General features: G+C 44.9%; 1 protein-coding gene across 2 annotated transcripts in view; it reads right to left on the bottom strand.

Annotated features, from left to right (window-relative positions):
* The window catches only part of OFD1 (OFD1 centriole and centriolar satellite protein), a 34689-nt gene that overhangs the window by 6341 nt on the left and 10951 nt on the right, over positions 1-17397 (bottom strand). For both annotated transcript variants that reach the window (XM_028522776.2, XM_036017025.1), the window contains 13 exons: positions 16103-16239; positions 15608-15781; positions 13124-13230; positions 11466-11585; positions 9825-9898; positions 8798-8889; positions 7637-7826; positions 6499-6629; positions 5817-5928; positions 3357-3917; positions 2738-2864; positions 1551-1651; positions 158-304 (listed from right to left, as the gene is read on the bottom strand). In XM_028522776.2, coding sequence (XP_028378577.1) covers positions 158-304; positions 1551-1651; positions 2738-2864; positions 3357-3917; positions 5817-5928; positions 6499-6629; positions 7637-7826; positions 8798-8889; positions 9825-9898; positions 11466-11585; positions 13124-13230; positions 15608-15781; positions 16103-16239 — 2073 coding nt within the window. The remainder of the gene's footprint in view (positions 1-157; positions 305-1550; positions 1652-2737; positions 2865-3356; positions 3918-5816; positions 5929-6498; positions 6630-7636; positions 7827-8797; positions 8890-9824; positions 9899-11465; positions 11586-13123; positions 13231-15607; positions 15782-16102; positions 16240-17397) is intronic.

Here is a 17397-nt window from a genome sequence, read left to right as displayed (position 1 = left end):
GTCATTGACAACGATAACACCCCAACCAACCCCAAGACCTGGAGTAATCTGTGCTTGCAAAAAGTCCTCCGACAACACATGGGATAGCCTACAGGGCACGGACCGGGGCTCAGTGTGCGGTCATGCTGCCTGTCAGCTACAGCCGAGGGAAACTCACCTGGGTAGTGAGAGGAGACGGGTCTGGCAGGAAGAGCAGCCGCGGCGGCGGTGGCGGCAACGGGAACGTCCAAGTGAGGCATGTCACCAGCAGGATGGACGCCATCCACGTCGAAGCGCTTTGGCATGTCCCCGGCATCCACACGAGCTACAAACAAGAGCCCCGTGAGTCCTGAACAACTGCAGCAAGAGAGGGTGGTGCAGGGCGGGGGTGACTCGCTGCAGAGTGCGGAAGTCTCGGCCAAAGCAACCATGCCAGACCTTTCCTCACAGAATCAATTCTAGCCCCGGCTGGTGTGGCTCAGTGGACTGAGAGTGCCGGCCTGCACACCAAAGGGTTGCCAGTTCGATTCCCAGTCAGGGCACACGCCTGGGTTGTGGGCCAGGTTCCCCAGTTGGGGGCATATGAGAGGCAACCAATTGATGTATCTCTCGCACATTGATCTTTCTCTCCCTCTTCCTCCCTCCCTTTCCCTCTAAGAAGTAAATGAATAAAATCTAAAAAAAAAAAAAAAGAATTCTAAGACACTTGCAGCACAACCACTTGCCAGTGTGCTCACTTCTCAAAGTGTCCTTACACTTTAAAGAAGTAAATTTGTTTCCAAAATTAGGTTCATAACCCAACAGGAAAGGGTCAGAAGAATTCACTAGCTTGCTGATAATCATTTGAACTCCATCTAAATAGCAATGAGTTAACTAAGTTGTTAAAGTAGCTGGCAAAGAATCTGCAAGTTTTACTAAGCCCTCTCATTTAACTGTGCAAAATACACTTTCAGAGTTGGTGCTGAAGCTCACAAGGCGAAATGATATTTATACACAAATATAAAGACTTCACAGGCCGGAGAGAACCTCAGACCCTGACTGGCTCTACACCCCAGTTTTATCTGTAAGCAGCGGACTCCCAGGGAGCAATCTAAAGCAGGGCCAGAGCCAGGGCACCAGTCTGGAGACAGTGAGGCGGATACACTTTCACCTCCATTCTTCCGCTAAGAATGGGTTTTCCACATCTGAGCCAGTCGACAGAATCTGTACAATTGAAAGAAAATCACTTCTCATCTTCTTATTTCATAAAAAGGAAAAAGCAAGCTAAAGAATCACTCACATTAAATCTCAGGCAATCCCAAACTTAGTAAATTAAGGGTTCACCTGTGAGCTTAGCTCCAACTCTGAAATTGTTGGTTATCCTGAAATCTTTTAAAAATGGAACTCAAATGTACCCCCTGAAAACCTTTGTGATATAAAAATGAGGCTATATATCTGTATTTATGGTGTTGTCACAAAATACAAATGTCCTAATTTGTAACTGCTTTTTTTATAACAGTGGGTATGTTTTATCAAAACTAAGCTCCCTACATTTTCATCTTACAAAAACTGGTCCTTATATTTGAACTTACATTCAAAAGATGATTCAAATTCTTCATTATCGTTCAAAGATTGCCTGTCCGGATTTGAGAATTCAGTTCTGTCTCGGGGTTCAGTTTGTCTTTGATACAGACTGGGTTGGAAGAACAAAATTCGTGAGTGTGAAGCTGTAGTAACATAAGACCCAAGAGCACAGGATGGCGCAATGCTCTTGTGACTCGAGAAGACACTTCAGGAAGTACCTGTGCACCCTGAGAGCGAGAGCCACCCGGCACGGGCGCTCCATGCGCACCCGGCAGCACGCTAAGCAACGGCGCATTAGCTCAGGGCTCCTCAGGGCCACCTGACCCTGGGGGGCAGGCCCCACCATTGTGTGCAAAGAGGAACGCTGCACTCTCAGTGCTGCTCCTAGGAGTCTGATTCTTCAAGAACCACAGAACATTTTTTAAAATATTCTGCACACCATCAGCATGAAGATGCAACCTGTAAACACCATGGCACCAAAGCGCCCTAGGTCCCCGTGTGTGTCCTGTCTCTTTTCCTGGCTTTATCTTATCACGAGAGAGTAATATAAAATGTGTGCGTGCATACACACATACGTACATGTGCATATATGTACATGCACACGCACACACACACACACACACATTAAGTCCCACATGTGACTCGAATCCCGGCCTGGGTGACCCACCGCCGAACTCCCAAACACTGCCACTCACTCCATCCTGCTTCAGCAATCAGACCCGACGACCCACTACCACTTCAGAATTTGTCTCCGTAGACAGATTAGGATTCTGTTTGTTTGGACATAATAATATGCCATCATAATTTTTAAATAATTTTAAATGATGTGTGAAACATCTCCAAGTTTAAAAATAAATATACTGAAGTTACTTGCCTTTGCAGATTTCGTGTGTTGTTTTTTTGCCTTTACAAACTGAGTCTATTCATGTCATGATGAAGATGCTTACTGATATCAGAGTGCATATTCTATATATCAGGCTCAGCAAACAAGAAAAAATTACTTAATTGCTAAAAGGGTTTTTTCCCCCAGGTCATTCAGATGATTCTAAAACATAACACATCATCTTACGGCCTGATTGCAAATTCTGTGCTGCCACAAGGTCTTGCGCATCACCCGAAAAACCCAGGCAGGTTGAGGCTGAGCTGTTGTGCAGCTGACCAGGCCTGGCTGAGGCCGACCAGCACGCAGACTCACCCAGCCTCCTGCTCCAGAGGGCTGGAAAGCGAATGCATGGAAAGGCTGTGTCTAGACTCAGCAGGTGAAGGCTGCAGCATTCTTTCAGGACGAGGACTGGAAGCAGCACCCTGGGATCGACGCAGACCTAAGGGGCATAAGCAATCAGGACAAGAATGTTACAAATTACCTGGGGGAAAAGGCTACGTGATTTCTAAGGAGTTCTATTAGGTTGAAAAGAAACTCTACTGCCATTTCACAGTTGAGCGTGATGCATAAGTGACCCACAGCACTGACGATTTAAGCACCCAAGTGAAACTGCGGTGATTACAATAAAACTTATACAAGTAATCAGCAGGAAGGAAGAGCCACTGATTGCCACCCTCTGAACACCTCTGCATACCAAGCGAAATGCTGGAACTTGCCGCTCTATCCCATTGCCTCCCACACCAACCCTGTGCCATAGGACAGACACTGCTGGTCAGCAGGCAATCACAGGGGCAGCGAGGATGCAACTGCTCAGGCTAGAGGTTTCCTAGGCTCCTTCCGGCCTTCTAGGGCTAGCTGTTACTCAGATAAGAGGTCCACCGAGGACCGTTCAAGTCCAGAGCACCCTGCAAGCCTTTCTGCAGAAGCTTACCTTCCAGGTGCATTTCGGCATCAAGGGTCCGTTGAGCTCTCTCAAGGGCAGTGGCGGAGAAGCGTCTGCCGGCGCCTCTGCGGAGCCGGGAGGCTGTTGCACCCATCCGCACTTCTGTCTCGCCCGCTGCAGGCTGCCTGGGCACGGCTCCTTCCTCTGCAAAAACACGCCTTTCCGAGGAACTTAACATGGCGCCCTTGGGAGTACCTCGCCCCTGCAGGGGAGGGGGGCTCTGGGATGCTAGCGGGCTTCCCGACGAGGGCCAGTGACGAACTCTTTGACAGTAATCTCGGAAAGCTTTCTCTAAGCATTCGGCCTCACGCTCCAGCCCTCTCATTCTGGCCTTGGTGTTGGCTACGAACTCGAGGTCAGACTCAGGGGAGCTACCGTCTGTGCTTGCACTGGGATAATTTGTGATTCTTGGTGGAACCGTGTCTGCCGTCGGCTGCTCCTGGTTGAGAAGATTCTTCAAGAAATCCTCGCTTATCCCACCACTGGGAGACAGCATGGACCCGCTGACCAGAAGCGGCTTCATGCTGCGGTACACCTCATTCTCCAGGACTGCGGGGTACACAGAGAAGGTGACAAGTGAGCTGAGAGTACACTTCAAATATGCTTGAGACTTTTGTTTGGAAAATGAAAAGGTAATAAGAAGAACAAGTATGCACATTAAGTCATTTCTGCAGCCACAATAATGCTAATAATTATTTAGTAGCATTTACTGAGAGCTTTTATATACCAGCTACAGTTTTATAGGTCTTCTTTTTTTTTTTTAGGCCTTCTTTCTTAAAGCATGATATTATTTCTTTTTTTTAAGATTTATTTATTTTTTTAGAGAGGGAAGGGAGGGAGAAAGAGAGAGAGAGAAACATCAATGTGCAGTTGCTGGGGATCATGGCCTGCAACCCAGACATGTGCCCTGAGACTGGGAATCGAACTTGCAACACTTTGGTTCGCAGCCCGCACTCAATCCACTGAGCTACACCAGCCAGGGCAAGCATGATATTATTTCAAAATCCATGATACACAATCTTGAAATCCTGAAATCTCTGAGAACTGAAAACATACTCATAATTTACTTGATCACAAAACCTCACAGGACCTGAACTCGTTTGGCTGATAAACTTGACCCGAACTGATGTAAACCCATTCATAATCTGTATTTATTCTAGCCAGCATGGATGTTCACACCTGACTATAAGCATGTTTCACTAAAGGATGCTGCCCCGTAACTCCCAGAGCGGTGACAAAATCCATTGTTGGGCAAGTTTTGGATACGGGGATGAGGACCTGCGGTCAAAGCAAGGCCATGGGCTAAGAACTCCCACTCCCCCCGTATTACAGATGGGGGCCGAGGCAGGGTCACACAGGTAGCAAAGTGTCCAGACGCTACGACCCGCTAACGCAAAGCCAGTGCGTGCAGACATTCCTCTCCCACAGCGCCTCCAGGACGATGCACGTGTTTGAAAGGATCCCATCCTCAAACTGTTTTTCATGACTCGAGATCACTAGGATTTCAGCTGTGGGCAGTCTGGCAAACAGACCTGTTGAGAGAAACTAAGGAGCAGGAAGGAGAAGAACTGGGTCGAGAGATAAAAATAAAACTGGTGCGGGAGAAAGGAACAAGGCCTGGTGAGGAAAGAGTGCAAATGGGAACCGAGGACAGCTCAGACTCAGGCAGCACGGGAAACCAGCTCAAATGCTAACACGCAGAAACTCCTCTGAGCTCCTTTCAGTGGAAGAAGGTACCTAAGCTTCAGTACATGTCTGATGAAGTAGCAAGGGGCGGCTGACGTGCCTCCTCAGTGAAGGCATGTTAATAACGTGACAGCAGTGACCATTCTGAGGGTCTGGTGTGTCCTGGGCACTCGACGGGGACCCATTTCTTTAGCTGCTTCTCCATGGCATGGTAGGTATTCTTACCCCCACTACACGTGAGGAAACTGAGGCACACAGAAGTGAAATGTGCCCACCGTCAATCAACTAACGCCAAAATCAGGGTGCAAACCCAGAAACATTACACGTAATCAACCTGACTTATGCTGACGTGACATGGGCCTCCCTGCTTCTCCCGTATGTTTACTCATCTCTCAAGAAACATGTAAACACTGGGGAGTCAGAAGTGATATTATCGGGGTAACAAATATCAAAGAAAAGCCTAGGTCCACGATGAATTTGGGGACCTCCGCGTCACCAACACACCTTTCCTATTAGGGGTATGAGGCTCTTGCAAGCCCTGGGACACCTGTAAAAGTAAACCACAGTAGCGGATGACCCAGTTGGTGGTATTCCTGGAATTTCAGAACAGAGAGTTTTACTGCTAAGATGATATATTTCTATGGCTTTCCCCCTGCTATGAGAATGACTACAAATTCAACCAGTAACGATCATAATATTTCCACACACGCGTGAAGTTTTTCACATATACATACACACTCGTAGGTTAAGAATGTCTCTAACCTGTCTCCGTTTGTTTCAGCTGCCTCTTTAAATCAGCCACCTGCACAGTTAATCTCTTTACAGAGGCTTCGTACTCCAGTATCTGGGCCTTCAGCTTTGTAGAACGCTCAATCTGCAAAGATTTAGAGAAGTAAGAGAAATCAGTCCAATCAAAGAACGAAAAGAACAAAACGAACAAAATGAAACCCCAGTGCACTTCAAAAGGAACCATTCTCTTATGGGGCTTATTCTCTCTCACCAGTTCTGAGCAGCTTTGTACCTGTAATGTGCAGGTCCCTAGACAACGGTGACAGAACACACACACAAATCCCCCACCTCCCTCCCTTCTCACTCGTCTCAAAGAACAGCTACTACAGGGCATGGGGCAGGCCCCAGAAAGACAGTGTCAGTATGCCTAAGTCACAGGGTGAGAATCAAGAGACACTACCAGTGGGCACCATCAGGACTGGCCAATTTTATGTTCATGTGCATTTGCTTTCCCCCGGGTTTTACTATTATTATGAATATAGAATCACATAATCATACACTCATTGTCTTGGCCAAGACAGATACCCTTCCATATTAGGTGAGTAGTTTTTGATGTTGAAATTGATCTGATTTACACCGGTCCGACACATGCCACATTTTACATGTACACAGAGTGAGCAGCCTAACACCTGGCCCAGCAAAGAGCAGTACTCACTTCAGTTTGCAGCTGCTTCTGCAGAGCTTCCTTGTGGGTTTCGAACTCCTTATGCCCTAACAGGATGGCAGCTTTTGCCTTCTTCAATTCCTTCTGAAAGCTTAGCAGCTCAGGAGATGGCTGAGCTATGCCTAAGAAGGTAAAAAAGCCTGGTGATTACCAACCATAGGTTTTCTCATTTAACTTAGCAAAAGCATCTAAAGAGATTTTAAATGCTTATTTCTTTTCTTTGTATGCATATAATTAATATGATATTAATTCTATTAAATGGACTAAGAGCAATTCTGACCCACAAACTTCAGAAGAATGGAATGCATGCAAATGCAAACTTCACTATTCCTCCTAGTCCTGCTCCAAGTAAAAATTCTTTTAAATCCTCAAATTAACTTGAAAGACTGCCACTTTCCACTACCACACAGGGAAGCTGTAGAAGGTACCCTCCACCAAAAACAGTTGATGGCTACCCCCAGGTCCAATCCAACCTGTGCACCTGTCCCCAGCATTCTGGGCCCAGGCACAAAGCAGATGGAGTTCCCCCGTTTCAGTCACGGGAGGACCCCCTAATAAAGGGTGGCTCACGTAGGGTAGCAACAAAGGATGGCTGCGTTCCCTGGGCTAGTAACGGGGCCATACTCTTACCATCCTTGGGCCTAGAGGATCAGGGAGGGACAAAGTCCCAAAACTGGAGAGAGTGAGCTGGCGTAGGCGCATAGCGCTGGTGACAGGCCGTCTGCAGGCACTGGGACCTTGCCTCGCTGAGAGGCACAAGGCCAACCCAGAGCCACTTGACATGAGGAGAGGGAGGAGGCAGGGGAGAGGGTTGCAGTGAGGACATAACAACAAACTTGACCTGACTCTCGTCCCTCCTTCCCCATGCTAAGGGTGCCCCTACTGGCCAGACTCAAGCAGCAGAGAGTGAGGGGATGCCAGTACAATCCAGAGAGGCAGATTTGTACAGTTTAAAAATATTTCTTCTTAGTGGCACTATTAATTATGCAATAGCAAGCAAGAAGGAAGTAACTTCAAATCAAGAATGTTAATTTTATAAAATGTTCCCAATGGAAGCCTCCCTGAGCGGTTTTATAATAATAAGTTAGCATGAGTTAAAAAACATGAAAATCAGGGGAAAAAAACATACGGTTTAAGAGACTCAGGTTTTCATTTCTGCTCTCCTGCATTTGCTGTTTCAGTACTTTATTCTCCTCCTGAAGCGCTTCTTTCTCATCTTTTAGAAGTGAATAGTCACTCATTTCTTTCACCTTCTCATTCAGCAGGTGGTTTTGTTTTGTTATTGCCAAACACTGGGCTCTGAGAGACTCAACCTCAAGCTGGAATTGAAGAAAGGAAAACTTGTCTCCGAACAAGTGACTCTACAGTACTACTTACACAAAAGCCAGAAGACTGCTTTAGGGCGGGGTGGCACAATTCAATTAAGGTCACTTCACTTGACAACAATATAAGTCGTCTTTTGCCCAAGAGTTGGGGCAGGGAACGTTGATCCAACTTTGTACGTATGTAGAACCCCGCCCTACAAAGCACGTGCTTCTGATTAAGATTATCACCCATTTTCCACATGCAACTAAGGTTCCAATGGCTGTCAAAGACTAGCAATACACACTTTTAAGTATGAAAGCGGGAGCCATCACAAACCTGCTGTGGGAGCGTTCCTTTTCTTTGCACCTCTCAAGTTTGCAAAAAAAAGCTCACGAAGCTCTCAAATAGGTCATTACAGCCACAGAAATAAATTTTTTATACAGAATATATTTAAGTACCTCAAGTTAACAGGTCTGTCCTTCAGATAATACACCAGAATGAACAGAAATAAAGTAACAGTGGCACATGGAAAATGCATCTCGTTTTGTTTTAAATGATAAGACCCTGGTGTAATGACAGGACTTTTTAGCTGTTGCTGATGGGAAGGAAGAGGCTGTGGTAGACACTAAGGTGTACTGGCCACCTGCCATGGGGCAGGCACATGAGTCAGCTCACTGAAGTCCCTGAACACCCATAGAAGGTGGGCAATACCCCAATGTTTAAGGACCATGTCTGGAGGCGCACAAGCAGTAAGGGAGACAGGGCATTCAAGCAAGACTCCAGGCCCCTAGGATGTGTTCTTTCTATGCTTCCCCAGCAGACTAAGATTGAAATGAAGAACTACTGAATTAACTTAAGGTGGGCTATCACCTTCTTAGTTATAATACACAGGCCAAACACATTGAGAAGATAAATAATGACTGAAACTAAAATGTCATGTATTGCCTAATGTTGACTGCAAAAAATCCACAGGCTTAACAACTACCTGAAGTTCTTTCACATGATTTGCAGAATGACTGAGTTCTTCCTTTTTCAAATTAACAGCTGTGAGCTCCTCTTGCAAACGTATGGCTTTTTCTGAAAGAGAGAACCAACCAATTAAACATCATGTTTTCCCAGTGAATATAAAACCCATTTAAGAATTTATGGCCAATATATCAGACCTAATGACCATTATTTCATAATCTGAAATATTATGAGACATGAGAATCCAAAAAAAAAAAAAAAACCCAAAAGACAGCAGGACAAGCAATAAACAAGTTCTGTTGCCCAATAGGTGATGAGAAGTGAGTTATAACAGTCACATATGTGGTGAGCCTCCTTCTGCTACGCACACTAACCAGTCACACCACATGCCAAAAGATGTGAATTTCCTTAAAGACAAAGACTTGTCCTACAAATTTATAGTCACTACTTTGTCATTTTCACTTCATCTAATACAAGTTTGTGTAGACATATCATCAAAAGACAATTTGCTGACTACATGGGTGGACCTAGAAGGTATTTTAGTAAATGAAATAAGTCACAGAGAAAGACAAATACCATATGATATAGCTTATATGTGGAATCTAAAAAAAGCAAGTGAATAAGCAAAACAAAACCAAACCAGACCCCCAGAGAGAGATCACAAGCTGATGCTTGCCAAAGGGGAGGGAGGGAGGCAGATGGGGGGGAATATCCTGCGCACCCCACTTCCTCTCAGTTTAAGGGTCATTTCTGACTTGTTACTTTTCTCATTTTTAAAAAAATATATAAAGTTGAATAAAACCCTGCCAATACATCACTGACCTTTGTGAATATACAAAAGGTTAAACATGAAGGTTGCAAAACTGTAGTGAGAGACAATGGAGACTTTTTAAGTTGTGTAAAATTAAAAGGACAAAAATGTGTAATTTTGTACTAATAATGAAGTGTGAGCCTTGTATATCTTTAAGATTTTGAAGGGCCCCAAATCAGGGAGCTAATAACCTATATCAGAAACGAAAAGCCAGCTCCCCTTCCCCAAGAATCACCTTTATTCTTCCTTTCCTCTTCAATCAGCCTGTTAGTTCTGGTGATGTAGTCGTCCTTCAGCTCTAGTTGATACCTGAGAATCAGAGTGAATGGAGATTAGTTTCTTGTCACTTTCCTGGACAGATCCCTATCCACGTGTGAGCTTAGCTATGGCACCTGGGCGCCGAAGGGCACTGAACATGGCCGTACATTACAGGGTCCAGCAAAAGCCTGCGGCAAACCTGTAAAATGGGTCCCCAAACTCATGTTATTGTGAGGTTACTGAGAACAATACAGTGGTCTAAATGGACACAAAAACACAAATGAAGTTAACTTTACACTGTATACATCTGACCCTGAACCCCAAAAGATAAGGAGTCGGTCACTTCCAACCAACCTGCCTTGTCCCCCCCCCCCAAAGACTGTTTGCCTCAGGGGCTGAGCACAATATGGACAGTCAAGTGCCAGCACCTTCACGCCCCTGTCAGAGACCCCAGAAGGCACAGTCAAGCCCTTTGACTTATCTCCACCATCTGTTACTAGCCGACCTGGGTTCGGAGATGGGACAAAGGAAAAGAGATGTCTCTTGTGGTGAATGTCTTCTGGCCTCTGACACGTGCCTGAGTCACAAAGGATGCGCCAGGCAGACAACAGTCTCCATGGTGATGTAAACAAAACATACACACTTATTCATTTGTCCCTAAAAGTTAAACTACAGATGCTTAAGTGTTTGCTGTTATATTCGAAGAGGTGACATAAAATATGTAGAGATAACACCCATCATTTCAAAACTGATACAGGGAAGGGTACTATATTTTGTTTCATTAGAATTCTTTCAAAGAATGACCTTGAGAAACCCTTGCCAGTACTATGTAACAGAATATCAATGATAAATTATGGGCAAGGCAGTAAAAAAGAGGCCAATGATTAAGAAATAGCACCTCAGGTGAATCATCTCTTTATCAAGAATTCACTTACTCAACAAATATTAAACTGAACACTTACTATGTGCCAAACAGTATACTAAGCACTAGAGAGAAAAGCTACCACACTGGCTTAATGTCTCTGCACTAAGATATTAGTCACTGAAGCCCAATAAAACTCAGACTATAGAAACCACAGCTACCCGTATTTTCCTTTACCTGTATCATTTTTTTTGTGCTTAATATAGTTAATTTTAGTATGTTTCTTTTGATTCTGGCTTTGCAGAATTCTGAAGGACTACAAGGCACATGTTCACTGACAAACACTAGAACCACTAGATAAAACCATATGAATTGATAGCTACCCCCATTGTAGTAGCAGTACAAGCAGGGTAGAGGAAGAGAACTAAAAGTGACAATTCCAATTGTATCACATATCAGCAGTGCAAGCTGAGCACATCACAGGGTGCCCTAAAAATTAAAGAGAATCACAGGCCCTCAACACCTGTTCCAGAGGCTATGGGTGAGAACAAACAGAGGATGCTGCTCTGTGTACTGTATCTTTTTAGAACTATCCTAACTCAAACACTCATGGGAAAAGCGTGACTATCAATGGAAACCTGTATTCTTCTACATACTAATTTTCACCATATTAGTTTTATCTACTTCATCAGTGTTGCTGTGTTTCCATCAACTTAATTCAAACACATCAGTTCTTTAGAAATGCCAAACAGTTACTTGAGAATCTCGTTCTTGAGCTTCTGCTCATAGGTCTCCTCCATACTCTTTATATTCAGTTCCCGTCTCCTGAGTGCATCACTCACGCTTTTATTTTTTTCTTCTTGTAGCCTCTGGGCCCTGAAATTAGCAAACATACAAAAAGCAAATTACAAAACTATGGTACCTGAAGTAAAGCCTTGGGGGAAAAAATAGCATGGGGTTTTAGCTCCACAGACTAAAACTGTTAAGTGACTGTCACCACTGGGAAGTAAGCGAAAGAGCCAGAAGTCTATTTGATGAACTGACCTCATTACATGATAGGTCTGAAGTAGCACGTGGAGCTATGCGGTGGCACCAGGCTGGAGGGAGTGTGAAATTGTCGAGACCAAAGTGCTTCACACTTAAAAAACCGTTACAGGTGATACATGGCCATGATCAATTCAGAGGTGAAAGAATAATGTTACTAAGTTACAAAGCTACAAACCAAAGTTAGTGTACTTTAGGGCTTGTTTCTTCTGTAACGCTGTTTCCATGAGATTTAGTTGGTTAGCCCATAGGTATGACAGATAGATTTGGTTTTGGCATTTAATAATCTAGTGACTGAATATTGAAAAGGGTGCTGGAAGAGAGAGCAAAAGTTAGATGGATCCACCAGAACTTCCAAATACTGAAGAATGGGATGGTGTGCACAGTGAGACCTTTAGTCACCACACATCAGTCCCAGAGACCGGGAATCAGGCTCGCGGGTACCATCGGGCCTTGAGCAATGCTAGGGAACTCGGACTATTCCGAGCAGAGGGTAAAAAAGTTCCATGTGTTAGCTCCCTCTGCTGGCTAATCGGTAAAGCAAAGGAGCAGTAAACTACATTTATTCGCTTATGTGCTTAGAAGGAAGAGTTAGGGCAAGTGGAGATAAAGTGATGATAATCGTGAGCATTCTCCACCCAAATTTTGTTACTTTCCTTTTCTCTTTCATGATCAACGTGCCACTTCAGTACCGCCAAAAAGAGAGTAAGGCAGGCAGAGAGGAGAAATCAAATGAGTTGAGCCCATATAAATGAGATAAAAACATTCGTGAAGATGGAGACAAATTCTTTAATGGAATAAGAGTATCTGTGAGTGCCAATTAATAGCAGAACTTAATGGGAAAGAAAGCTTACTCCAAAAGCTATAGACTGGTGAGCTTGCTATTAATCCCAGGTGAGATATGAAGAATGAACCATTTGTAATCACTTAGAAAAAGTACACACACATCACAGGACATAGTTCCACCCAGCAGAAGTCAAGTCGGAGTCACCATATTTCCTTTGACAAGCAGAGCAGGTAAATGTATCTGAAATTCAGTTACTTTATGCATATGCAACCATTGGATCTGAAAGACTGAACGTAAATGTGCAACAGGATTTGTTAAACCATTATTAGCTTCTTCAAATTATTTGCCTGGTTTTACTATAGCCTGATGATGGTGTCTTATTCTGCTTTTCATCCCAATGTCTAATATTTCAAAAGCGAAATCCTAGTCTTTGTTTCTCTTAACTTGGGCCTTTTAAAACTAGGTGACAGCACCTTCACAACCAAGAACTCTCCTTGGCAATGAACCTAAGAATACTTAGACATATGTAGTTCTTTTTAATCTCATAGATTCTCAATATCCAAAATGAAAGTGTATTACTTACAAGTCAAAAGCTTCAATTCTTTGCTTCAGGTCGGCTTCTCTGCCTCTTAGCAAATCTATATCTTTTAGCAGAAGCTGCCGTTGAGCGTAAATTTCTTTCGTTTCCATCTGTACAGGAAAGCATTAATTTTTAACAAGCAAGCTAAAGAAAACAAAACTGATTTGAACTAATAGACTGCTTCCTAAATTCCAGAAAACAATCAAAGTACAGACATTCGGAGTAACAATTTCACTTTCAAGGGGTTTCACTTCGAGATAAGCATTTTGCTTCTTCTAGTTACACAAAAATTTATCCCCTCCCCTAATGACGGTTAAGCAACATTACCCTGTATTTCTAACATCCCTGGTGTAATTATTCTACTTCACTGACATCTCTCAGACATTTACTTAAAATTTTTATAAGTTCTTCAGAAAAAAAAAAAGAAAAGAAACAATGTACAGTCAGCAACATAACTTAACAAAATAGAATCCCCACCGTTCAGTAGTTGTCCAAGAGTTTCAACTCACAGGTAATTCTCACTCGGTATTAGCAAGTTCGTACGAACCCCTGAATGAATAGGCCACACTTCCATCTGTGTGTTCCTTGAGCAAGGATTCACTGAACAGCATGTCAAAAAGCACACGGGGCCTGGCTGGGGTAGTTCAGTGGACTGAGCATCAGCTTGCAACCCAGAAGGTTGCAGGTGCCGTTCCAAGTCGGGGCACATGCCTGGGCTGCGGGCTGGGTCCCCAGTGGGGGGCGCGTGAGAGGCAACCACCTATTGATGTTTCTCTCCCTCTCTTTCTCCCTCCCTTCCCCTCTCTCTAAAAATAAAATAAAATCTTTTAAAAAAAAGCACACTGGGAGCTGGATATAAAAAGGTGAACAGATACAGTCCTCCCATCTTTTAAAAAATTCACAATTTACTAAGGGGGAAACAATCACTCTACGATGTGATGATTTCACAACCAGAATCCACAATCCCCATGGCAGGAATGAGGCCCAAATGGGTCCAGCAGTGGGAGCCAGGGAAGGTGTCACCAGGAGGTGGCATTCAAGCTGCAAGTCTGAAGGACAGGGCAGTTTTATCAGGGAGAAGAGGGGAAGGACATTCCAGGTGGCGGAGTAAAGGCGTGGTGCCTTTTGTGAGGATGGCGACCTGCTCCCCAGCCCTCAGAGGACCCGCTAACTAAATGGGGACTCGGGGGTTGTTAACTATCAGGTGCATCTGATCTAGTGAGTCACCTGTCTTGAAGATGGAGGTGTTAGTCTGCACACAATGCAATCATCTCAACGGCCAGTGCTTCCAACATTTACTTTTATAGCCAAAATGAGCCCAATTCCCAGACATGGTATATCAAATCGTAGTGGGGGTACAATTACCAATACCAACTGAGGAGCCTGGGCCTCACTGAGAAGCTCCAAGCAAGGGCTGACACCGGGAGGAAGCCTCTTACTTCCACCATCCCCTGGTATCAGCAGTTCTGGCTGTACACAGGAAACGGTGCCCCAAATCCAGTCTGTTCTGACACACCCTTGGGAAAGGAACTAATTTTCCTAAAGGAACAGATCCAATCCCTCCTGCTTACATATGTTCCCCGGCACTCCTCAACCTCTCCACTCCTGTCCCGCCACTTTCCTGGGTGGCAAGATCAAATGGCCACATGGCTGACGCTTGCAGCCCTGGACTCCTCTCCTCCAGGGCCCTTTGCCTCTGCTCCAAAGGAAGCACGCTGCATTTGGTTTCCAACTTCACCTAAAACCTCAACTTGCCACTCTGTCCTCTTGGTCCACCCTTATCCTTCTACCCATCAGTATCCCCAGACCTATTCCTGCAGGTCTTTGAAAGAAACTGCCACATAGCCCTCCCTCCTCCCCTAGGTTAGAGCCATGCACCCTCTGTTCTGGTTCGCTTCCCCACTGAGCCGGACCCCAGTATCTTCAACTAAATAGGCAGCCTTTCTCAAATCAAGTAAACTCAGCTCTATAAAGCTCCACTCCCCAAACATGACTCCTCCTGCCCTGGCGGACCCTCCAAATCCTCCCAAGAGCTACAGCAGAACCACCATCTGGAAGCACCTGGGTGGGTCTACTTCGGTTCCAGGCTGCCCACCTCAGCAGGGCCGCTGGAACAGATGCGCAGCCCTGTCTGCTTCAGAGAGCTGCTCTTCCTTTGCCCTAGGAGCCAGTGCACGCCTCTGGGCCTCCCCTCAAGGCTGCTCCCTAACCCTCACATCTGCCGCTTATTTAGCGCGCGAGTCGCTCACACTCCTGACACGCACGTTAGCACCCAGTTTTCCTCCCAGCAGCCTCGGGAGAAGGAAGCCTGCATATTGTTTTCCAGGACAAGTCTTCTGCTTGCTCAGGACCCCAGTCCCTACTGCTCCTCTACAGCCTTGTGCCGCCGATGATTCCAGCAAATGCCCCATCTGTCTCCTGGACTTGAAGTCAGTCTACTAATAGCTGCAGGAAAGAGCCACCCGGTAAATGACTTTAAAATGTTACCTCCTGGTGCTTTCGAATCCTCTCAAGGGACATCTTTTCCCGAGAAAGGAGGGCTTCTGATTTTGCTTGACAAGCTCGCTCAACATCGTTCCAGAACTTTGCTAATTCTGCCTCAGACTTCTTCTTCTCTTCCTTCTTGATTTTTTCTATTTCATTGTTTTTAAAATGCTGCAGCTGCCAAGTGATCACAAACAACTGTAAATACTAGTAACCATACTTAAAACACAGTAACAAATTCCCCATGGTCTAAATTTAACATTCGTGCTCTAAATATACTGAGTTTCATTCATCTTTATTTTCAGCTCATTCACTGTCCTGCAGCAGTCATTCAAAAGGCAAAAAGACGTGACATCGAGTAGAAAGGAAAATAATATTCACAACAGAAGTAGCACATTCATTAATAAAGATTCTAAATATTGCCCTATATACCTAAGACGAAAAACGAAAAGATAAGCAAAAACACCATTTTTGTTAATAGCAACAAGATACATTTACCTTTTGTTGCATTTCTGCCTGAAGCTGCTGTTCCACTTCTTTCTTATACTCATTTAACTTTATTTCTAAAAATTCTAACTTTGGCCGCTGAGGGTAAGCATCTGCAAACTGGTCATCAATGAGCTGAAGCTTCTCAGCTATTAAAAAATACAACAAGAAATTAGGACAGAGGGACGTGGTCAGGTGAGCAAGAGGCCAGAGGTCTGTTCAAAAGTGTACTTAGAGGACAGCGCAGGGAGGATGTCTACGGTTTGCTCTGGAATAATTTAAAAAATTCAGATCAGTGGATGGACATGTAAGTGAGCAAGCAAGTAAAATACAAACTGAATGGTGAAGTCAAGGTATACAAGTGTTCACTGTAAACTTTCACCTTTTCTGAACGGTTGACAATTCTCATCATAGAATGTCAGGGGCAAAAGAAAGCAAAGGGTACAGCTGAGGTCAGAAAACACTGGCATCTCTCTGCAGTGTCTAAGTGCCCAAGGAGAGAGTTCTGTTATTGGTCTTCGGTGAAAGTTGAGTCACATGCTCAAAACGCTGCCTTTCACATGACTCGAAGATGATGAGTTTCAAGTCTTCCATTTTACAGGGAAGGATGCAGATGCCCACACAGTGTAAGTGACCCCCAGAGGCTATGCACCTCCTCGATGGCATAGTTGGTACCAGAGCCGGGGCTACCGATTGGCTCTCACTCCAGTGCTCTCGGCAGACCCACGGCCCTCAAACCAAACGTGGGTCGGAATCAACCATGCAGCGAAGTATAAACCCAGACAGCCAGTAAAATCTCAACCATGTACACACCAACGCCCACCAAAGAGCATGCACAGGAAAAAAGGGCTAGCAGAAGGAAATTAAGATATCTGGACCTTTATTGTCTCAGAAGTTAAAGACACCAATGCTCATTAAGGGTAGGAAGGGCCGAGAAATGCGGTCCCTTCTGCCCCGAGCATACCACTAACACAAGGGCAGGAAGGCACTGCGGAGAGGCTGTGCAGCGGGAGAGGCTCTGGGCCACGGACAGAAAGCACGCACTGTAGCATCAGTTCTGGCCCAGACTGGGTGTTGCCAAGCTGCTTTTCCTTCCTCTGACGACCTCGGTCTCCTCAACTATAAAGTGAATTGATGGGCCATTGCCTTCTCTAGTTCTCTGCAGTGCCAACCGTCTAGGCTTTTCTCGTTAGTGGCTATGAAGTAACGTTCGATGAGACACAGGGAAGAGACTCCCCGCTGAGAGGTTGAGCCCAGCAAACAAGAACGTGGGCCTCTGTATCCCCATGAGCTTTAGAAAGTGTCTC

This window comes from Phyllostomus discolor, chromosome X (assembly GCF_004126475.2).
Source record: "Phyllostomus discolor isolate MPI-MPIP mPhyDis1 chromosome X, mPhyDis1.pri.v3, whole genome shotgun sequence".
Classification (NCBI taxonomy): Eukaryota; Metazoa; Chordata; class Mammalia; order Chiroptera; family Phyllostomidae; genus Phyllostomus; species Phyllostomus discolor.
Note: the sequence above shows the minus strand (reverse complement) of the source record. Positions and strands in the feature narration are given on the sequence as shown.